General features: G+C 51.5%; 1 protein-coding gene across 12 annotated transcripts in view; it reads right to left on the bottom strand.

The window, feature by feature from the left end:
- Positions 1 to 248: 248 nt before the first annotated feature.
- The window catches only part of BCOR (BCL6 corepressor), a 51,560-nt gene continuing 29,456 nt past the window's right edge, over positions 249 to 22,352 (bottom strand). For 4 of the 12 annotated variants that reach the window (XM_047715509.1, XM_047715508.1, XM_047715515.1 and 1 more), the window contains 10 exons: positions 18,743 to 19,003; positions 18,033 to 18,377; positions 17,100 to 17,425; positions 16,568 to 16,822; positions 12,019 to 12,185; positions 10,691 to 10,836; positions 10,150 to 10,227; positions 9,801 to 9,957; positions 8,286 to 8,573; positions 249 to 404 (listed from right to left, as the gene is read on the bottom strand). In XM_047715509.1, coding sequence (XP_047571465.1) covers positions 383 to 404; positions 8,286 to 8,573; positions 9,801 to 9,957; positions 10,150 to 10,227; positions 10,691 to 10,836; positions 12,019 to 12,185; positions 16,568 to 16,822; positions 17,100 to 17,425; positions 18,033 to 18,377; positions 18,743 to 19,003 — 2,045 coding nt within the window. In that variant the 3' untranslated portion in view covers positions 249 to 382. Of the gene's footprint in view, positions 405 to 2,617; positions 2,881 to 7,346; positions 8,574 to 9,800; positions 9,958 to 10,149; positions 10,228 to 10,690; positions 10,837 to 12,018; positions 12,186 to 16,567; positions 16,823 to 17,099; positions 17,426 to 18,032; positions 18,378 to 18,742; positions 19,004 to 22,352 lie in introns of those variants that run through there. The other 8 variants (XM_047715517.1, XM_047715519.1, XM_047715514.1 and 5 more) reach the window with 5 other exon arrangements.

Here is a 22,352-nt window from a genome sequence, read left to right as displayed (position 1 = left end):
TTCAGGTTACACATTGTTGACAAGAACACTATGGAGATGATGCTGTGTCTGGACTCAACACACGTGTCAGTCTGTCCCTCTACAGGCAAGGCTCACTTTGTAGGCTCCTTGCTACAGACTCGGGGGCAGCCATTTTTTCAAGCAGTTCCTGGTTCTTGATGGAGAATGGTATTTAGAAACCAAGAACTTGCTACTGGATGTGCTCATTGTTACTGGAGCATCAATGTTTTTTCAAACTTTTTCGTAGACAGAACTTAAAAATCCACAACATATTTGTTTTATTTAAATCTTGAGTTGACAATTCAAATCCAACATCACAAGGTACTTTCTCTTTCCTCCATTCTATGTTCGTATTTCTCTTCTCACACAATGGTTTCCAACATCACCGATGTCTTTGCTTTGTCCTACAATGCACACAAAATACATTCAGAATGACAATACAAATACCACTACAGGAAACCTGCTAAGTAGAGTTCAAGGTAACTTTGCAGTAATTTTCTTTTAAAGATTTTATTTATTTGACAGAGATCACAAGTAGGCAGAGAGGCAGGCAGAGAGAGAGGGGGAAGCAGGCTCCCTGCTGAGCAGAGAGCCAGATGCGGGGCTTGATCCCAGGACCCTGAGACCATGACCTGAGCTGAAGGCAGAGGCTTAACCCACTGAGCCACTCAGATGCCCCAGTTTTAAGACTTTTTAAAACACTTTTTATTTATTTATTTGAGAGAGAGAGAGAGAAGACAACATGAGCAGGAAGAGGCAGAGGGAGAAGCAGACTCCTTGCTGAGCAGGGAGCCCGACGCAGGGCTCAATCCTGGGACTCCTGGGATCATGACCCTGAGCCGAAAGCAAACACTTAACCAACTGAGCTATCCAGGAGGCCCAAGATTTTTTTATTTTTAAGTAATCTCCACACCCAATGTGGGGCTCAAGTTTACAATCCCAAGTCACATGCTCCAGTGGCTGAGCCAACCAGGCACCCCAAGTGTCCAGCTTTTTTAAAAGGAGGAAACTAAGGGCGCCTGGGTGGCTCAGTGGGTTAAGCCTCTGCCTTCGGCTCAGGTCATGATCTCAGGGTCTTGGGATTGAGCCCTGCATCGGGCTCTCTGCTCAGCGGAGAGCCTGCTTCTCCCCTTCTCTCTGCCTGCCTCTCTGCATACTTGTGATCTCTGTCAAATAAATAAATAAAATCTTTTTTAAAAATTAAATAAAATAAAAGGAGGAACCTAAACATTTATCCAGTGCCTACTATCTATTGGGCATTGTGCTTGGTGCTCTACATATATTATCTCATTTAATCCTGACAACTCTGAAGGATAAGTACTGATGTTCATTTAAAACATTTTTTTAACTTTTTTTTTTTTAAGCAGGTTCCACACCCAATGTGAGGCTCGAACTCACAACCGTGAGGTCAAGAGTTTCATGCTCTACCAACGGAACGAGCCAGGTGCCCCATAAAAAATTTTTTTTATTGTAGAAAATTTCAAATATAACTAAAATGAGAAAAAGAGTATAATGGAAATAACCCCCCATGTACCCATCACCAGCTTCAACAATTACCAACTGATGATCAGGCTTGTTTCGTCTATACCTCTTCCTTACCCCTCCTCCTGGATGATTTTGATGCAAATCCCAGATATCTTGTTATTTCACTCATAAATATTTTAGCATCTATTACTAAAAGATAAGGACTCCACCAAAAATGTTCAGTATTTCTATTTCCCTGGTTTTCACAAATGTATCTTTTTAAAATTCTATTTAATTTTAACAATTTTATTTGAGAGAGAGAAGGAGAGCAAGAGAGAGAGCACAAGAGTGGGGTGAGGGGCAGAAGGAGCAGACTCCCTGCTGAGTAGGGAGCCCGAAGTGGGGCTATGACCTGAGCTGAAGGCAGATGCTTCATCAATTGAGCCACCCAGGCACCCCAATTTATTTTTAAGGAAACTCAATGCCCATCATGGGGCTTGAACTCAGGCAGGACCCCCTGAGATGAGAGTTGTGTGCTCTATCAACTGAGCCAGCCAGGCACCCCTGGTTTTCACAAATATTTTGTTTTTTAGTTTGTCTGTTCAAATAAGACTCTGAGATCCATATTTCACAACTCTTAGTGTTTATCTTAAGTCTATTGGTCTGCAGGTTCCCCTCCATGTTTCTTCTTTACACTTTGAGGAAACGGAATCGTGTGTCTTGTAGAGCCTCAGTCTGACTTGTGCTGAATTCATGCCCATGGCATCCTACCATGTTCTTCTGCCCCTGTATTTCCTGTTAATTGTGATTTAATCTAAACTCGCATTGTCCAATATGGTAGCCACTAGCCACATGGGCTATCGAGCACTTGAAATGTGGCCAGTCGAAATTGGAAAGTGGTGTGTGTGTGTGTGTGTACATGTGCAAAATATACGTTGGGGTGTTTTTTTTAATGGTTTATTATTATTTTTAAAGATTTTATTTATTTGAGAGAGAAAGAGAGAGCACAAGCTGGGGGAGCTGCAGGCAGAGGGAGAGGGAGAAGCAGGCTCCCTGCTGAGCAGAAAGCCGCCACATGGGGCTTGATCCCAGGACCCTGGGATCATGACCTGAGCCGAAGACAGACACACCCAACTGACTGAGCCACCCAGGCCCCCCTCACATTATATTTCTATTGGGGACCACTGCTCTAGAGCCTTGATCAGTCTTCAGGTTCAAATTTTTGGCAAGACAATTTCAGATGAGGTGAAATGTTTTCCCTTTGGGAGGCTCACAATGCCTGGTTGTTCCTTTTTGTATTTTCCTTTCTTTTTGGTAATTTTGGCATTCATAAACAATCATTGCCCAGATCCACTGTTTCATGAAGAGTCGTAAACTGGTAACGGTCTGTAATTTCTTCAGATCCTGGCTGGGACACTGTCATAGAACAAAACATTTCCTTTCGTTTAGGAAAGGCAGGGAAAATGCTCACTTCTTTCCCTTTGTTTGCCAGTTTTCAGCTGATGAGGTTTTCCCCAACAGGGTTGGGAGGTGGGGGTCAAGGAGTTTGGTTTTGCCTACCCTTATGAACTCAAAATGGGAACATATTCATGCTTATTTATATTCATTGCAGCTATCCCCACTGATGCTCAAAGCAGCCCGTATTTATCCTATCGGGGGCTTCTCCAAGTTGGCTGCTGTCTTCCTGATAAAGCCCCACCAGCTTTTTGTGTACACCCATACTCCCCTCCAACTGTCTCCCTCCCCAAACTGCAGTCAACCATTGCTCGAAGGGAGCTCAATTCTTTGTAGTGGGATAAGGTATTTAGAAACCACAGTCTGGGACATAGTGGTGCCCATTTCTAAAGGTCATTGTTTCTGGGCCTTTTCAGTAGACAGAGCTACGATATATATTTTTGGTACAAAATATATTTCTTAAAGATTTTATTTTTAAGTAACCCCTGCACCCAATGTGGGGCTCGAACTTGCGACCCTGAGATTGAGAGGCACGTGCTCTGCCGATTAAGCCAGCTGGGCGCCCCGATATATTTTTTTAAGATAAAATTCATCACGACTTCACAGTGATACTACTTCTAATTCAGCTTCAGGACTGTGTAATTTGTATTCAACCTCACCAATCGTACATTTGCATCTCCTTTCTCCCTCGCTGAAAATCTCAGCTCCCAACAACAACAGATACTTTTCCGCTTTATCTCACAACACAAACAGGACCAGCTCAGAATAACAATGCGGATGCCACCACCAAGGATAGGATTACTGAAAACAAATTTGAAATTTTTTTTTTTTTTTTGCCCTTTTCTGTCCTCAAGGTAAATCCACAAAGGATTACATAATCAATTGATTGTGTTCTAAAGTCACTTGAAATCATTCTTTCCCTGTGTGGTTGTGCTACCAAACTGGGGTCCAAGTTAGGTTTGCTTCCTTTTGCTTTTTGATTTGCAGGCATTGCTTACAGTTGAAAACTACAGAAATTCTAAAGTCAAATCTATACGATAAGGAAATTCAGAGATGCATAGCTTCCATCCTCTTACACTTGTGGCCAGCCCTATTTTCCCCAGACGTAAGCATTTTTTCAAAGGTGTTTCATTTTTAAAATAAAACAGATAGGGGCGCCTGGGTGGTTCAGTGGGTTAAAGCCTCTGTCTTCAGCTCAGGTCATGATCTCCTGGGATCGAGCCCCGCATCGGGCTCTCTGCTCAGCGGGGAGCCTGCTTCCTCCTTTCTCTCTCTGCCTGCCTCTCTGCCTACTTGTGATCTCTGTCTGTCAAATAAATAAATAAAATCTTTAAAAAAATAAAATAAAACAGGTGTCTAGGGTTAACTCCCCATTCCCAACTTGAATAGCAGGAAATCACGCATACTTTTCTTTACCTTGTCTTTTCATTGAACAATCTACCCAGAAAACCCTGTTGATGAAGACTTGGATGTCTCTGGTCCCTTACTATGGACAACTATTAGGACAATTTGCCAATAGAGAACAAACTCAAAGTTCACACAGGTGGGAAGTGTATGAAGGTGAGATTTGGGTGGAGTAGTAGAACAATTCAAAATTTACAGTGGCCTGGCTCGACATCATCACTTCCTTGTCTCCCACCTAAAGGCCAAGCAGGGGAGGGCAGGGCTGGGGTGGTGGCTCTGTCACTCCAGGGCCTTGGGGACCCAACACATGGACAATTTGACTCCCACATTTTTTGGTCGAGGGAGGCGGCTCAGGTTCCAGCGGTCACAGCCACAGTCTACCTGAGAGAGGGAGGACAGGACACCTTCAGGGACGCCTTCAGAAGCAGAAGGAACCATACTGCTGCCCTCTGTCCGGGGTGAGCAGTGAATGACTCACTCTCATCGCAGTGGTCTCATCGCAGCCACGGGGGTCTCCACGTCTTACCCTGCGTCTTCACTGTCTATACCCGTGTCCCCTTGATTCCCACAGGGGAGCTTCTAGACCTGTGTTAACTCCTCTGTACCCACGGTCAACGCTTTGGCCCTCCTTCATCCATGTTTCCACACATGCTGGCGGTTCAATCCACGTTCTTTAGGCTCTCTGATGCTCCTCCAGGCGGGGGAACCACCGCCTCCAGTGTTTCCTCCCCCCATCCATCCCTTAAACCTGGGGCTCCCACCTGTTTTCTTGGCCTGGTTACTAAAAATGCCCCTCATCTGGGATGGAACCTCAGCTGGCCTTGAGCCCTCCTTTGCCTCCGGCCCAAATATAAAACTACCTTTGTAGTTAGTTTAACCCAAACTATTATAGAGCTGAATGCCTTGGAGTTTTTCTTTCCTTTTGTTTGGGTTCACTGGTCCTCTTGTGCTTAAATTATTTCCGAGGGCCTGGGTGACGGGTCTTGCTATTTGTTTTTACCTTTTTGCCACTCTCACCTGCTGTTGGAAGTGACTTCCTAAAACACAATAACTCGGCAAATGATTATCGGGTTGTTTGTGGTAACTGAGTGGGAGATGGGCAGAAAAGGTGGCTGGGAGGGAGGACAGGAGCCTGTATTTTTTTTTTTTTTTAAAGATTTTATTTATTTATTTGACAGAGAGAAATCACAAGTAGGCAGAGAGGCAGGCAGAGAGAGAGGAGGAAGCAGGCTCCCTGCTGAGCAGAAAGCCCGATGTGGGGCTTGAACCCAGGACCTGGGATCATGACCTGAGCCGAAGGCAGCGGCTTAACCCACTGAGCCACCCAGGTGCCCCAGGAGCCTGTATTTTTGAAATGTGTGGTTTCCTTCTTTCCTCCCTCCCTCCCTTCGTTTCTTTCTTTTTTTTTTTTTTTTAGAGATTTTATTTATTTGACAGAGATCACAAGTAGGCAGAGAGGCAGGCAGAGAGAGGGGGAAGCAGGCTCCCTGCTGAGCAGAGAGCCCGATGTGGGGCTTGATCCCAGGACTCTGAGATCATGACCTGAGCTGAAGGCAGAGGCTTTAACCCACTGAGCAACCCAGGTGCCCCCACCTCCCTCCATTTTTTACTGCTCAAAAGAACTTTATTTATTTGGGGGGGGGGGGGCTACTTTTTTTTTTTTTATATTGTTAGCCAAAAGCATGGATTGTTTTCTTAATAATGAAAGTGGGCTTCTTTCTAAATGGAAGCGTTAATGATTTATTTTATTTATTTGAGAGAGAGAGAACGCGCATGAGCAAGAGCAGGGCTCCATCTCAGGACCCCAGGATCAGTGTAAGCTGAAGGCAGACGCTTAACCGACCGAACCATCCAGGAGCTCCTGGAAGCATTAATAGATCAAAACCACTTGGCTGCCTTTTGTCTTCAGGACCCATCCCAAATGTTATAGGTACTCCAAGCCTTCCCCAGCAAGAGGCTCTCTCACTCCACACGCTGGGCTATCCGATGGTGCTAGATGTCCCCCTTCCCAGCTCTGCCTCACTGTTCCCGCCTACTGAGGCCTGCTGATGCCACCCTTTGCGCGCTTCGAGACCCCACTCCACCACATCATCCCTGCGTCCTCCTCCCAGACCCCAGCACCCCTGTCCGTCTGCTCTACTTTCGCATTCTCAGCATTCCATGTGGGCCCAGAAAGCACTCAGAGCATTCTGAGCACCAGCGGATTTGATACAAGGAAGCACATGCTTATAAAATCTCTGGGAGGGACCCCTGGGTTCCACTACAATCCACCAGGTTTGTCATCTGGGCATTGGCAAGCGGCCACCACGGCCCCGGCTGCTTTTGAAGACTCGATGTTGGAAGGCTGATCTAGTCACGCCAGCCAGCCAGCGTGTCTCGATGAGCTCTCCAGGCTTGTCAGCAGCTACTAGAGCAGGAGGATGCCTCTCCCTTTCTCTGCCTTCCAAACCAAACAGACGCTGAGATCCTAGCTGCAAGGGAGCCTAGCAGCTCTCAGCTTTCCAGCCTCTGCAATGAAGGAAGGATGTAAAAGGACATGGGACAGAAACTGAGCGCCAACCGAGAGAACCCAGCACAGATACTGCTGGAAAAGGAAGGGCGGTTGAGTGTCAGGGTGGTCAAAACTATAGGTCTGGACTGCAAAGGGTAACAAAAAGACATGAGGTCTGGAGGGAGAAGGGACGCAACCCCCCCGGTTTCTGGAAGGATCGCTCCTTAAAGACGAAGGGTTGGCCACGATGGAATTACTATAGCTCGCTGTCACGGCCAAAGACAATGTAAGGGAGTACCTGGGCATCAAGAGAAAAAGCTGGGAAGAGAAGGATCTGAGAGACATCCAAATGTATTTAGAACAGGCCTCAAAACTTTGTTCTGAGTAAAATCCCCTGAAATCTTCCATCTGCTTTGGTTTCTAGGCACTACAGATTCCTCTGAAGTTCTTTGTGGGGCCCTGACCATCACTGTTGCTTAAAAAGCATCTGTGACAACAGTAATGTTATATGGAAACATGGGACACAAGGTGCTTCCGTTTTCTCCTTTCCTCAACAGGTTTATTGCCTTTTAAGAAAATTTTTGTAAAATATAAATACAAAGGCAGAGAATTTACTTACAAAGTTAAAACACAGATTTCAAACATAAACACACAATTCAGAAAATTTTAGTTTTATGTACATTTTCAAGCAACCTCAACATATTATGTTAGTTCTCAATATTTTACAGGGTACAGAAAAAAATAGCTCAAAGTCTTCTTTAAATAAGAGCATAAAATGTTTAAACATATAAACAATCCGGTTTGATGCGTGAAAACTAATTTCACAGCTTTTAAATTAGGATATAAAAGTTTCATACAATTAGTTGTTGTGTGTGGCTATGGTCTGAATTTATATTACACGCTACTGGATTACATCCAATAGCATTTCCCTGGCCTGAGCAGGTACTCTGTAAACATAACATAAAAGTTACAACAATTGCCAAGTGCCTTCACCCAATTCACGCCCCCAAACCAACCACGGGGTTGTGGCCACACGTGAAACCATGGTGGTCGCGGTCACGGGAGCTTTGTGGGACACTGAGTCCAAGCGTGCAGCTCCTTTTCCTCATATTTTTGATTTCCTTAAAAAAGAAATGAAAAGAAAACTAATGTTCCAAGTAGAAGTGAACATATCCCAGAAGCAGGTGTGCAATTGAAAAGTAAAGAGACATTGTAACAACTTCATACAAACCGATGGAGAGGTTTAAAAAGGAGAAAAAAACAAACAAGAAAACAAGAGAAAACCAAAACAGAGACAGAAACAGAACATGTTGCTAAGTCCTTCTGACTGTGGAGTCGTTTCTCTTATATAAAGAAGAGATATTTTCCTATGTAATAGTGTCCTTTCTTTACAGAAATAGTCGTATTATGACACATATGCACAGAGATTAACACTATGACACACTGTACACGGCGGGCCCAGCCAGCTCACCAGTAGTCATCTGACGCCCCGTCGCTCGGGTGCAGCCACTCCATGGACGAGCCCAGCAGAGTCTGCAGCTCGCTGGTGAACTCCACCAGGTCTAAGAGCTCCTTGCTCTCGGGGTTAAAGGCCTCCAGGTCTTTGGAGCAGGAGAACAGGAGACTGGCTGACACCTGCCGGTAAAATTCAGCCTCGGCGATGGTCACAACTTCCACGTTGGGGAAATTGCAGCGGAAGATGCGGGAGGACATTTTCAGCTTCTTGAGCACGTCCGAGAGCAGCAACCAGTTTCGAGGCCTGCAGATGAGACAGGAGAGTGGCTCGAGCTTCTGGGCCAAGCTGAAGGCACCTGGAGCTAGGAACCCCCACGCAGATGGGCTGGCCGCTCCTGTGGGGACCCTACCGGGACCCCGTCCCAGGGTCTCACCATCCCCAGAAGAGCTGGTGAGGAGGTGGGATGTGTCTGGATTTGTGAAGCGACCATTGAAAGAGGACCGGCCAGACTTAGACAGGAGCAGGGACAGCACCTTGAAAGGAGCCTCATCTCGGGGAGTCCTGGGGTGGTCAGAGGCTGACAGGCAAACACACCTACTCACGCAACTCCGGCCACAGCTCTCGGGTGACCCCTCTCCAGAGCGAGCACCTCACTCTGGTCACCGTGGGAAGCCTTCTGTATCCCAGCCCGAGCGCCGCCCACAGAGACCCCTCAGGTCTCTCCTGTCCTCTGCCCCGACCCTCCCGAAGGGAAGCATTATCAACACAACACAGAAGACGAGCGGCCGGCCTTCCCTTCCCGGCGCCTGTGCCTCCACCCCCACCCCTCGGGACTCCTGGGAGTGTTGCTTTTGAGAAGGAAGGTGTGACATTCCTCCCAGCTACCCTGCCAGGCTTTAGGACTTCTATCACGAGTAACATGTCACTGTAGCAGCATGCGTGTTTACGACTTTGGAATCTGAGGAGGAGGTTACTTATTAAGCACCTGTGTCAACACGCAGCCAAAGAGTCTCCTGTCGAATACACACCCCCAAGGGACTGGTCATCTGCGGCCCCAAGGCCCAACCATCAGGGCAAGGCTGGGTCTAACCATGTCCAAGGACACTCAAGATCCCAGGTACCACAGAATGTTCTTTTCGGTCTTACATGAGAGAGGGGTATATCAGCAGAGGCCAACAGACCACAAGTGTCTTGGAAGGTCCCTACAGTGGCATGTTATGGGGGGGCTCCTGAAGAAGGCCCCTTTCCAAGTTTAGTGACTTAAGGATCCAAGTTGCCCCAACTCTTCTGTGAAATTCCATCACTGAATTCAATGTCCCTGGGGGGGGGGTCCCCTGATAAGGGCAGTTAGACCATGCTATACCCCCCCACCTTTTCTAGAAAGATCTACTGCATTATGTGGGGTTCACGGCATTCATTTACCCACCCACCCTCACCTGCTGAAAGGGGTTTCTAACCCCTGCCCCTCCCCCCTTCCCTCTTCCCCCGAGTAGCCCAGTTAGTTCTCAAGCACGTGACAGCCATGCTCACCCCTGAGCGACGGACACTTGGATGTTGTAACACGGCAAGAGGGGGCTTTCCGAAAACTCAAATTCAAACACATCGCTGTAGGCCTCATCGTCACCATCTTGGTCCTCCGGTCCCGGGGGGTTCGCTAAAACATCATAGCCACTCTCGTCATCTGGTTCTAAGGGAGGGCAGACAAGAAAGAAAGATGTCAGCAAGCAGCCATGAGAGGTTGGCTGTTGTCAAGAGGACTCTGAAAAACTTGCCCAACTCAGTCCTGCTTACAGCACCCGCTGCCCGCCAGCCCTCGCCCACACCAGAAAGTTCTGTAACTCATTCACTTGCCACTGAACGGAAAAGGACAACTGCTCACCACACACAGAGCTGCCATAGAATTCCCAAGAGCCGTTGGAGTCTTCGTCACTCCGACCCTGTAGGTCATTTAAATAATCTGGAAGGAGAAAAACAAGATAAAACCTGCTGTAGGGGAATGAAACGCTGGCCAAGGTAGGGGGCATTTCCCTGTGAGGGCTGGCACGGCGCTTCCTGTCTACCCCACAGTGCTCCCTCTTGGGCAATGCTTCCAATTCCCTGTTCTCAGCCACGTGCACCCAGACCTACATACCCGTCCACCTGCTTTCCAGACAGATGGACCACCCTCCGTGCCCCGGCCCACCAAAAAGGCTAGATGGGTAAGCGAAGAATTTTCTCAGCCCTCGTAGGCAAAGACAGTACGTATCTGTCCTCTGAATTACATATCCATTCTCAGACAGACTAACTTTCCTCAGCAAGTGTCCCTTAAACTGAAGGACAGTGGGCCCTGTGAGGAAGGGGCAGTCCCTGGACAGAAGTGTGTGAAAAAAACGGTAGAAAACAGTTGGACTACTAAGACCATCTCCTGAACTTTGTCGTACCTGTTAAAAACTTTTCCATAAGTTCGCTGTGGGTCATTTTCATGATGGTTCTACCTGAGTACGTAGCCAAAGTGGGGTCAGCACCATAGGAGAGGAGCAAGCGGACAATTTCCAAGTGATCATTCTCAACGGCATCATGGAGTGGTCTAGGAGAGACGCGTAGTAGGATTAAATCTGTGCTCACCACTGGATGTGTGCGCGTCAAGCCTCCCAGGCACCTTCTTCACCAAGGAGCTGTGCCGCTGCCATTCGAGACCGGGAAATGGAGGCCCTGGGAGTGGCCCAAGGTCAAGCAAGGACTTACTCTGCTATTTCTACACATAACCCTTTCCGAGGCAGGTGGAAGGGCCAATTTCAAGCCTAATTCCCAAATGCAAATCTATTTTAATCCAGGGCCCAAGGGGGAACTCAATCTAAAATGAAACTATTTTCAATGAACTTGAAGTAGTGACACAGACTGGGAAAAAAGAATTTAGGGCGGGGGCGGGGTGGGGTGAGGGACTCACACCATCATGGAAGCCAAAAAGCCAAGCAACTTTTCTACCATAATAATAATAATAATAATAATAATAAAAGCAATAAAGGGTAAATCCTACTCTTTTTTAAAAACGAAAACTAAGTACAAAGTGGAGCCTCTCCAGAAAGCGGCGTGCCAGCAGCTCAGAGATGAATGAGCCCGCCTCTGTCCCAGAAGCAGAGTCCCAGGCGGGGCAGGGGCAGTGAGATCTCAGGAGGGTACAGAGTCTTCTGGCCCCTGTCCACTGGGGTCAGAATGCTGCCCGCAGCCCCATCTTGGGGGAATCCTGTTTGGAAACCATGAGACACCTACCTTGCAGTTTTGCTAATTTTACCCTGTCAGGAAAGCCCTAGGCCCTGTCTCCCGGCTGCATCCCACATGCAACTGGGAAAGATGCTAGGGTTGACTTTGACCTGGGCCTCTGACCTGAGGTCAAGGACAGGGTAGGGGACAGGCGTGGGGATGCCAGTGGACATAGCAGGTCCTACGGAGCCAGTGGCCGCTGGCCCTCCATCTGTATGTGTTCCTGAGACTACCCATTCACATGTATCTCATACACGGTGATTTCACAGATGCTGACAAAGGGGGCAGGGGTTAAAAAGCGACACCCTCAGTTATCACACAAGCTCTGACGTCTTCAGGACTTTCAGTCCAGGGCAGCCCTTAGTAATTTTTAGAGTTCCATCTACGTTTACCACAAAGGTCTGCTTGATTCCGTTCTGGAAGACTCCACCATCGATGTGCTTAGGTTATCGCTCTCCACCTTCCCTTCTGGAGTTTTCCCCATGCCCCAAGAACCAATGCCACTGACCTGGTTCCGTCCTGGGCGCTGCAGTTGACGTCCGCGCCGTATTCCAGAAGGTGTCGTACAATGTTGAGCCATCCCCGTGCACAAGCCTCGTGCAGGGCGCAGTAACCCGCGTTGTCTCGATGGTTCACATCACAGATCTTGTTCTCCAGGCAGTACAAGACCACCTCCTGTGGTGAGGGGGAGGGGGAGATTGGGACGCCATCAGACCTCTGTGCCTACAAGGGCGACCTCTCCAGAGCCTGGCAGTGCCCATTCTCAGAGGTGCATGCACGTGTCCCTGGGTCCCTGAGCCCAAGAGCAGTTAGGGCCGGCAGGGGCTGTGCTGGTGAGGGTGGCAAGAGCACGTGTGACCGAGTCCATGGGTGCATTCAATAGGTGGTAGTGGAGAGAAAAAGGTAAAAAGTACGGATGACCGATGCACAGAGATTAAATTAGCCAGAGAACATTCCTTCACACTGAGAAGGAGGGGCGGTGGGTTAGGTTATCCAAGTCCTCCCGTTCTCCTGCTTACAGGGTAAAAGCAGGGTCCAAGAGTGAGGCTCTCTCTGCACCACCGCTGAACATCGAGAAAGGATAGGACACACTTCAGATAACCCCAGCCTCTCCTTCACCTTGCTCCGCCCCACTGGGAGCAGAATCAATATGGGCTATTTGCATAGCTACTTAAGTTAATAAAGACAGGGATCCAAAAAGCTGCACGCTGCAACCTACGCGTCTCGAGAACTAAACAAAACAAGTCCGCCCTTCCCCCGGCCGTCTCAGAAGGTATTCTGTGTCAACGGGTTGCGTTAGAATCACTGTTATTAATCTGACTTCTTTGGTGTCTTAAAATATTAATACGAACCGCTCCTGGTAAGCAGAGCAGTAATTTATTCAATGTTTTATTACCTTGATTAAGAAAGTTTTCAAACACACAGAACAGCGTCTGCCACCAGAAAACACACGGCCCTGCTCTCCTACAAGTCATGCCCAGCAGAGAGCTGTCAGGCTCCCAGAGCTGGGGCTGCGCGGGGCGGGCCTACACACGGTCTACTTGCCAAGGTGGAGCTGGATGGGGCCCGAGCAGGCCTCCCTGCGACAACTTTGAAGTAACTCCTCTGTTAAACCCCCAAACAGGGGTCATGCCAGCCACCCGCAGATGTAAGCTGGGATCTACAAACCTTTCGGGCTCTTCCCAGGCCCCATCCAAAGCGACCACTTACTTGGGAGCTAACTAGAATGTTCCACATGCTCACCCCGTGAACCTCATGTGGCATGCTGGCAGAGCTGGCCATCAGTGTCCTGTGGCTTCAGGTCACACCACAGCAGCTCCCCTCCGAAACAGGAGGCGGAAGAAAGAAGGCATGCCCACAGATGCGTTTCTCCGTTCGGGAGCCCAACCTGCCAGAAAGCCCACAATCCTCTGGGCTCCCAGGCCACCTGCCCCGAGCCCTCGTATCCAGGATACCGCATGAAGCTGCTGCTCTTTTAGCAGGCCCTCACTAGCCAGACTCGAGTGGACGGCTGCAAGCTAATGAGTTGTGTGCCCCAGCCAGGGAGAGGCCTCGTCACGTGGCTCCGGGATCAGGTCCGAGCGCCACTGTCTGCTGTGCGCAGATCAATTTACCCGGGTCCCAGCGGCCTGCCTGGTGTCCTATCAACCGGGGTTTATTTGCTCTGACAATTATGGCCTTCACCTGGAAACCCCCCCATCGCTACCAGGCTGATTTCGAGGGTATCTCGAAATCAAAGGACAGCCAAGCTGATGGGTAGGTAAGTTGACTCTCCTCTCCCGAGGGCAGCAGGAGAAGCAGCAGGCGCGGGATGGCCACAGGGCTTTGCCCTCACTGCGCTGTGCTATTTACAGCACTTGTCAGTTTCCCCAAATGAGGATGTCACCTGTTACCCCACAGTAACCTCTGTGACAGCCAGAAGGGAAGGTGGCACTGTTCTCCTTCCATGCTTGGGGAAACTGAGGTCTGAAGAGATTAAGAGCCCCAAGTTCAATGAACATCACGTGCTAGACTTACAGCTCAAGTCTTCTGGCACCTGGTCAGTGGGGAGATTCAGAAGGCCCAAGAGGGCCCCTGCGAGAGGGACGCAATCCAGCTGCGATGAGCAGTCTGCAAGCCCCAGTCTAGTTAGGGGGTCAAGCGGCCTAACGAACTATGGCCTCCTCGGGGGGAGGGCAGCGGCCTATCGCCTGGCCACTGCTGTCATCCACAGAGAGGACAGGCAAGGCTGTCCACCCAACACAGTTCCTGGCTTACATTCTGCACTAGAAATGGGAGTGTTTGAAGGGCAGCCCACCCATTTCCAAACAAAATTAAACTGTTTTCGTTGGACAATTCTCTGTTAAGCGGCTATAAGCTGAATGCCATTAACCGCAAAATGTAACCATAAAGGCCATAAACCCGACATTGTTAATTAATTAAATGCCTCATTAACTTTTTTAAAAACATGATTTATTCAATTCATAGAAAATTTAACCATCACCACTAAACGCACAAGCATGTGGTTGCACACGGGCATTTTAGCCTAAGAACAGAAGCCTTTCTATCTGGAGGGAAAAGCTTCAACTGTCTCCAGCCACTCAAGTGCTCTATTTCATGTAGAGGGTGTTTCTGAACCTCAAGGAGCAGAGAAGCCCAAAACAAAGCTTGGACACCCTTTTCAGGACACGCAGCATCTCTAGCTAGCAAAAACGCATGGTGGTACAAACGAACTTCGGTAAGACTCTTCCAAGTCAGTGCTTTCGTGACACAGGCCTTTCCGGCGTTAAACAAACGGTCCTTCAACTTTCAAAGATTTAGACTGCCAAATCTAAGTGGCCATCCCTAAGACGTTTTAAATTCTCCCCAACGAAATTCCAGAAAGTTGGGAGTTAAAAGTCACTACATACATGCTCAACGTCAAAACTGGTAATCTATGCAACTTACATGCTGAACTTGAGGCGTGAAGGAAACCCCCCACCCACAGTTGTCAGGACGTAAACATTTCCAAGGGTTCAGGTGCCATCAGAGGCCTAGTACGTAGCTTTAAAATGCATGGATTGAGTAAATGCTCCTTGGTCCAGGCCTCAGACCCACTGGTTCCACAAGAAAACCAAAATGGAGACTTCCTTAGAGAACCAACAAGGGTCTCCCTAGGTCTCTGGGCCCAAATGGAGACTGCTGGAAATGCCAAGATCAGAAGTGAAGCAGGGAGCCCTACCCTCCTGCTCTCCCTCCTCTCATCCAGTGTTTGCTAGGAACACAGACCCCTTTTCTCAACCACGACCAGTCATGACCCAAGGAGCTAATAATGCCGGGCACGCGGGGTCTAACTAGCTCAGCGTCAGGTCGAATATCCGCCGGTCATCCTAGGTGCTGCAGCTCTCAGCTCACAGGAAGCCAACCAGCTGCCACAGGGACTTCACCTCCCCTAAGTAAAAATCATTCCAGAGAGTTCTCTCTAGGCAATCCAGAGATCTCCAGAAGAGGAATACCACCAGAAAAGGCATCAACGATAGCACCTTTAACAGTCCACCAAAACTACCCTCAAGCTGAGAAATCACGGGTGCTCTGGACTTCTTACCAAGTTGTGGCCAGGGAGGGAGATGGGGGTGTGTGTGTCTGGCTTGGGGGTCAAGGCGGTCACACCAGGAAGGGCTCCCCCACACAGCAGATGGAGCCACAGAGCTGGCCAAGGTATGGGGGCCGGGACTCCGGGCCCATCCCGTGAGCCCTCATCCCGCCGGCCCTCATCGCAGCCCTGGGCCACACCTCCACGCTCAGCCTGCTGAGCCCTCTTTTTTCCACCATTCAACTCCCAGAGGGCTGATGCCAGCATAAAAAATGCCTTTGCCCTGTGGGCTCTTACATCACAATTTCATCTGACAAGCGTGGTGGGGGAGCCGCGCGGGGCAGAGGGGGTAATATATCTCTCAGAGGGCAAGTCCAGCAGCGTGAGGCGGTCTGGGAGAGGAGCAGGCTGGGGGAGGGGGCGGTGAGTCCTAGGCACAGGCCGAGTCCCCCCCCCAATCCTCCCCATCCCCCTCCTCAGCACCCCCCTCCCCCGCACACCCTCTTGGGGAAAAAAAGACTCTTCAGGTTTGCCCCCCAACCCCAAGCCCTACCTGGACATCTCCTGCTCCTTCCCGACAGGGGCACCGCTTTGCCCAGAACAGCAGAGACAACCCAAAATAGAGCTAATAACTTCTCTCCCCCTTGCTAATCAGAATCCAAAAGGGCTCATTAAAATTCCCCCAGTCGCTGAGCCCTGGGTTATGTCAGATTTTTTATCAGAGATAAGTGAGCGAGACTGGAGGGTGCCGAAGCAGCCTACCTGCCTGAACACGGACGTGAACATCAGAGAGGCCTTTCTCTTCACGTGGCGACTGAACAAGCCCGCAAAGCGGCAGGAGCCCGGCGCGCGAGCAGGGAGAACGCAAACACCCCGCTGGAATACCAGCCCAGTCCCGGGTGAGGAGGGGGCTGCGCCCGGACCCCGCCACTGCCCCCCCCCACAGCCTTGAGGAGCCACGGCCAGGGCTCCTGGGATCCAGGCAACCCCCAACAAGGCCCCTCACCTCATAGCCGAGCCTGGCGGCCCGCTGCAAGAGGGTCTCGCCCGCATTCTTATTGACGATGAGTCTCCGAGCTTCTGGAGGCATCGGGCGCGACTGGGTGGCCTCTGGAGGGGAGCTGGAGCGTGGCAGCTGCGTGGACTGGGAAGCTGGCAGCAACTGTTGCAAACGGTCGAAGGGCTTCTGGTCCTGCTTGGCTGGTGACAGATCGTAGTCGGAACTGGGCTCAGGCCGCTTTCGGAACCTCCGGACGGTCACCTGTCACAAAACCGCGTGTGCGCACAGTTAAGCCAGGCTTTGGTGACCCGCTTTCCCAAGGGACAGACCCAAACAAGGGAGGAACCTTCCCTCTTGCTTTTGTTTTGGGAAGAAGAGCGGGTTGCACGGAGGGGCCCTGGGGGGTGGGGTGTGATATTTGGGGGAGGAACGTGGGGAAAGAGAAGCTCTGTCCCCAGAAGCAGATGGGCGGCAGGCAGGTGGGCTGTGCTGTCCCAGGCCCAGAGGGGAGCGGGGGTAGGGGGGAGGCAAGAGGTACCTTGCCGTCCGTGTTCTCCACATAGTAGTCTCCCGCTAGGGATAAGCCCTGCCTGGGCTCCTGCGGGATCAGATGCTTGGTTTTGCACAGTCTCTTCCCGGATGGTTTCTCGCTGTTGTCGGTGAATTTCTGCAGCAGGGAGGCAGCCTGGCAATCCTCTTCTTCGTCTGTGCACAGCACATCTGTCTTCTGGCTTTCTTTAATTTTCTGCTGTTTGGCAGGCGGCCTCGAGGCTGGCGTGCAGCTTGGCTGAGTCTGCTTTTTGCTGCTCGCATTGGTGGTTGAAAGGCTCTTCATGGGCGGAGAGCCGGAGAACACAGGCAAGCCTAAATCCGGAGGGGGTGGCGGGCGGGAAGGAGGGAGGGGGAGAAGAAGCGGGCGTTACACAGTTGTAGCCGGTGCGGAAAGAAAAGCCCATTGTTAGCACTGATCACTGGAGCGGCTTCAGTTTTTAAAGATATACCAATTATGTTCCCAAAGCATTAATATTTTAATTATCCCACATTCAAACGGCAAACAGGTTAACCCACAAAACGCCAAGTGGCCCCAAGTTTCCTCAAAGGACCTGGACAGGAGAAGGGCAGGAGCCAGCTCTTCCAGATCTCCCACCCCGCAACCATGGGGCCGGGGTGGGGGTGCGGTGGGGGGAGCTGGGTGCCCAGGACCTAAATAAGCAGACACAGGCTGAGGCTGGACAGAGGGCACTGGCCAGCCCCATGGGGTTGCCCAGACAACGAGCTCCCTCCTGAGCTCCCCTCACTATACACTCCCTCCCCAGGGCAGGGCGGGAGGTTGGAAGGATCTCAAAGGAAAGCACTCCCTGCCTGCCACGACCTGGTCTGTCCATTTCTCTGGCACTCGGCTCCTCCTGGGGCCCTTGCCCACGGGAAGGCCGGTGACCCACCCTGCAGGAGCGGGGCGGCCTCTGTGTACCTTGTTCATTGTCACTGGATTTGAGGGACTCCTCCGACCAGCTTCTGTTGCCTTTGGCCTCAGCCCTTTTCCTGCCGGGTTTCTCTTCGGGGCTGTTATTGCCCTGGGCGGTGACCTCAGGCTGAACCGCCTGGGTCACTTCCTTCCTGCCCTGGCGGCCAGGTTTGCTCTCAGCTGCCGACACCTGCTGCTCCCAGCGCTCTCTAAGGTGCAGCAAGTGGCGTTGCTTTTTAGGATGGAGCCCTGTTAATTCAATGCACACCTTCAGGTTGGTCAGCTCACTATAATGTGGGTCTTCTAAGTGGTTAGAGGAACTGTTTGTCATTTCCCTCTCAGGCCAGTCATCTAATGGAAAAATAACTACAAATTAATCAAAAAGCCCCCTGGGGGGGAACAAATTGTCTTACGCATCGCTAATAGGGGTGGGGGTGGGAAGGGGAGTGAGCGGTCCCTAAGTCTCTCGGGAGGGGACTTATTCGGTATCTTTGGCCATCTTTGGGCTCAAGCTCCTGCATCTGTCTTTGGGCACAGGGGAGGCATAAGCGGCTTCCCCAGGGCTCCAGGGCGGGAACGGGGGACCGCCACTGCTCTGCATGAGGGACTCCCCCTGGGTGCCCCGTGGTGAGGGCGGGCAGCGCAGTTCGGGTCTGGCACCACCACCCCCGCCCGCCCCGCCGCATGCGCAGGCAGCTGAAGCCAACTGAGCTCACCTTTGGAGACCCGTCTCCGCTTGGCTTTCAGCAGAGCGTCCTCGGGCACCTCTTCCACAGCCGTCTCGGTGTGGCTGCTATCACCTGAGACTTTGCGCTTTCTGTCTAGCCGGAGGGTGGGGCTGTGCGGCATGTCCACAGCCGCCTGGTCAGTGGGAGACTCGCTCACAGGCTGCCTGTCCACGAAGTATTTCTCCACAGGAAGATCTTTGTCCTCTGGAGCTTCAAAAGGATCATGTTTGTTGCCAGCACTGTATTCGCCTGGGGAGGATAGACGACAGCAGGACAAGGAATGAAGGCCCAAAGGTCACTGTGAGAACACAGGACCTCCGTGCCCATCCATGGTAATCTGCCACCCACAGACCCTTCTCCAGAACACCAGGGCCCTCACACGTTGGAAGCACAAAGGCCACCAAGACAGAAGGTCCCAGGGCTAGGACAGCTAAGCAGAAAGCGGAGACATCTACGATGCTCAACTTTCTCCTTGCACCTTTTTATAATTGGGGCACGAGGAGAATCGGAAGATGAGGCATCACCACAGCTTCACAACGTTTAGGTCCCTTCCGGGCCCCTTCCCGCAGGGGGGCAGGGGACCCTGCAGCAAGAGCCAACCAAGCCAGGGCTGACCGAAGAAATCTCTCGGGCAACATTTGCTGAGGGCATTATTTTGAAATAAAAGGAAGGCTGAGTAATAAAGAGAACAAATAGCTCCTACATGTCATCTGCAGAAGGGACCGCATCTGTGTCCCCTTGGGTCAACTGGGAGATAGTGAAGGAGGGGGGCCGGGGCAGGGAGTGTTGGCAGGCAGAGAAGCGAGGGGACCAAGGGAGATGGGAAGAGGAGCCTGGGGAAGCCAAAGGAGAGGCTTCTTGGTGTGCACACGAGGGTCAAGGGCAATTTCGAAGAACTCAACCTTATCGCTATGCGTCCCCCTGTCTTTCTCACATCGGAGGAAGGGAAAAAGCAGAAAGAGTGTATATTAGCCTCCCCCCACCTCCCCCCCACACACACCTCAGTGACACCATGCACACCCACGGGACGTCAGTTACCCCACCTGGCACTCCCTTCATGCCTTCCTTCACACGCAAGCACCTGAGGACATTCCAAACACCAGGCTCCACCCCCTTGGCCGACAGGTGTGTCTCCTTGCACTGCTCCCTCCAGCGCTCCCTAAGCCACATGGGTGGGCTCCTCACCTCTGGACCTTTCCTCAAATCACCTCAGCTCAACATCACGCGCTGCTGTTTCTCTAGCCTAAGAAATGGCTCACCAAGGGTTTGGCTCACCTTTCTTCTAATACACACTTAATTCCCTAAGCATCGCTGGGATGTTAAGGAGCAGGAGCTTGGTATTCTGCTAACACTGAGCAGAACTGTGCGAGTCCATCTCTTGATGAAGTCAGAAACACACTCTTCATATGCCAACCCCATTCCTCTTCCGTTCCCCACCCCGACCCCCCGGGGGCCACTTCAAATATCCCTCCCTGCTCCTGACCGGCCCACGTGGTTCCCCAATCGGCTTTTTCCTGGGGACATCACCGCCATTTAGTGGTGGTCAGCTGCGTGTGTGCGTTGGGGGGTGGGATCGATCCCTGGCCCCGGCTAGGCTGTGCTCTCAATAGTGGAAGGACCCAACCATGTGGGTCTGCTGTCATGGCTGCGGGCGGACACAAGGCTCAGTGGCAGCCTGGACGTGCGGCGGCCCACGTTGGGCCTGGGGAAGCAGAGGGGTAGGCCGTGAGTGTCACATGCCCGCTGCTCTGTGACCTTCCTAGCTGCTCCAGCAGTAACAGCTCTACTCTACAACTCGGTCCCCTTCACTTGTAAAGTGGGACTATCACCGCCAGCCGCCTCCCGGACTGGGCTTCATAAACACAGGCCAAAACCAGTGGAGAGAGGGGCTGGGGAAATCACTGGAACGAACGGATGGGACGCCAAGACTGTCAGACTAGCTTTCATGTTAGCCCCACTGCATAAAATCTGAAGACGTGAGCCCTCCCAGTTGGTCATTTGGGGTCTCTGGTCGGCCTTCACAGAGAGCCCCGTGGGAAGCGCTGGGGATCAGTGCACGAATATAGGAACCAGCTTATGCCATTTTTAAGTTAATTCAGTGTACGCGTCGTCCCCTCCCGGAGGTAGGAAAGATGGATCAAAGCAGGTGATTTGAAAGCAGAGGTGACTGGGAGGTGATGGACACTTTCTAGGGTCACAGTCAAGCAACAGCTTAGCTGCTGTGGGGCCCTGGCCACCTTGGCCCACACCTGAGATGCGCCCTGATCTGTTTACGCCTCGCTCCCTCCCAAGATGCCTTCTTGGATTTACACTCTAACTGCAGGTGTCATAATCACCTGTATCTGTAACAGCCCCAGGTCCCCTAATGAGGCGCGCCTTGCTCCGGGAGAAGGCTTTCCGTGCATCTTCACCCCAGCTGCAAACTTGCAAACAGTGCAGTTCACGTCCGACCTAGCCTGCTCAGCCGTTCGCCGTGGTCAGCAAGCAGCCACCGACTGGACACCTCGGCTCCCTGTTCCTCGATGCACCACAGTGTCCCCAACAAGCGCACAAGAGCCTTTCCCCAGGTCTCCTCCAGGCTTCCCACCGAGAAGCTGCCGCCTGAGGGCAGAGGGCACCCCGTTACCCACAAGGAGAGGGAGCAAAGTCGCACCTGTGCCCCCCCCCAGGAACCCTCCTGCCGCTACAGTCACAGGTTGATGAAATCACCTATTCACACTACATCACCGAGCTGCTGTCTCCCCTGTTTCACTAGAGGCTCTTTCCCCAGACTAGGGTCCCCCATCTTTTCCACAGCTCCCGAGCCTCTCGGGCAAAGATCCCAACTGAACTGAGCCAAGACCTGCCTCAGTAAGAACCCTGAAGAGCAGCCACCATGAGTAACCGAGAGACACACTGCCACCGGCTAAGGCTGGGGTGGGGGGAGACTCCACATCACAAACCCGACCCAGAGCTTGGAGATGAAATCGTTTTGGCCAGAGCTCATGGGGTTACCCTTGAGAGCGAAAGAGACAGAGAGCTGGACACACAGGGGACCTAACCACTGGGTCGGCCACCGCCACTACTCTCAGCCCTTCTACAGGCGGGACGGCACACGCTCTTGCTCACCTGATCGAAGCAGACATGAATGTGGCTGTGTGGTTCGTGGCTTAACACCTGCTCCCTGTGGCACCAGTCCCGTGACTCAAGGGCCTCCCACAATTTTGTCCTGATTGTGTCATAACGCCACCTCACAGAAAGCTCGCCATGGCAACATTTATGCCTCACTGGGGGCAGCAAAGCACCCACCCCCACTATCAGGGGCCAGTCCCCCACCCCCCTCCCAGTGAGCCCTCAACAAGGTAGGAGGGTTCCCCATGATGGGAACTCCCTGATCTGTATGTGACTGTAGCACCCCCGGTAAATGCTAACCTTGTGGGGACTCAAGGCCTCTACAAAAGGGGCACAGGGGGGAACCTCTGGTCCCAAACTCAATGTAGTTCACCAACAAACAGGTGTAAGGCCTGAGAAAAGCTTGGTGAAGTCCTCTGACCGAGGCTTCTTCCAGGTACCACCCAGGCACCTCGACAGGGCAGATCCCGGGTCTGCCCCAGCCAAG

This window comes from Lutra lutra, chromosome X, assembly GCF_902655055.1.
Source record: "Lutra lutra chromosome X, mLutLut1.2, whole genome shotgun sequence".
Classification (NCBI taxonomy): Eukaryota; Metazoa; Chordata; class Mammalia; order Carnivora; family Mustelidae; genus Lutra; species Lutra lutra.
Note: the sequence above shows the minus strand (reverse complement) of the source record. Positions and strands in the feature narration are given on the sequence as shown.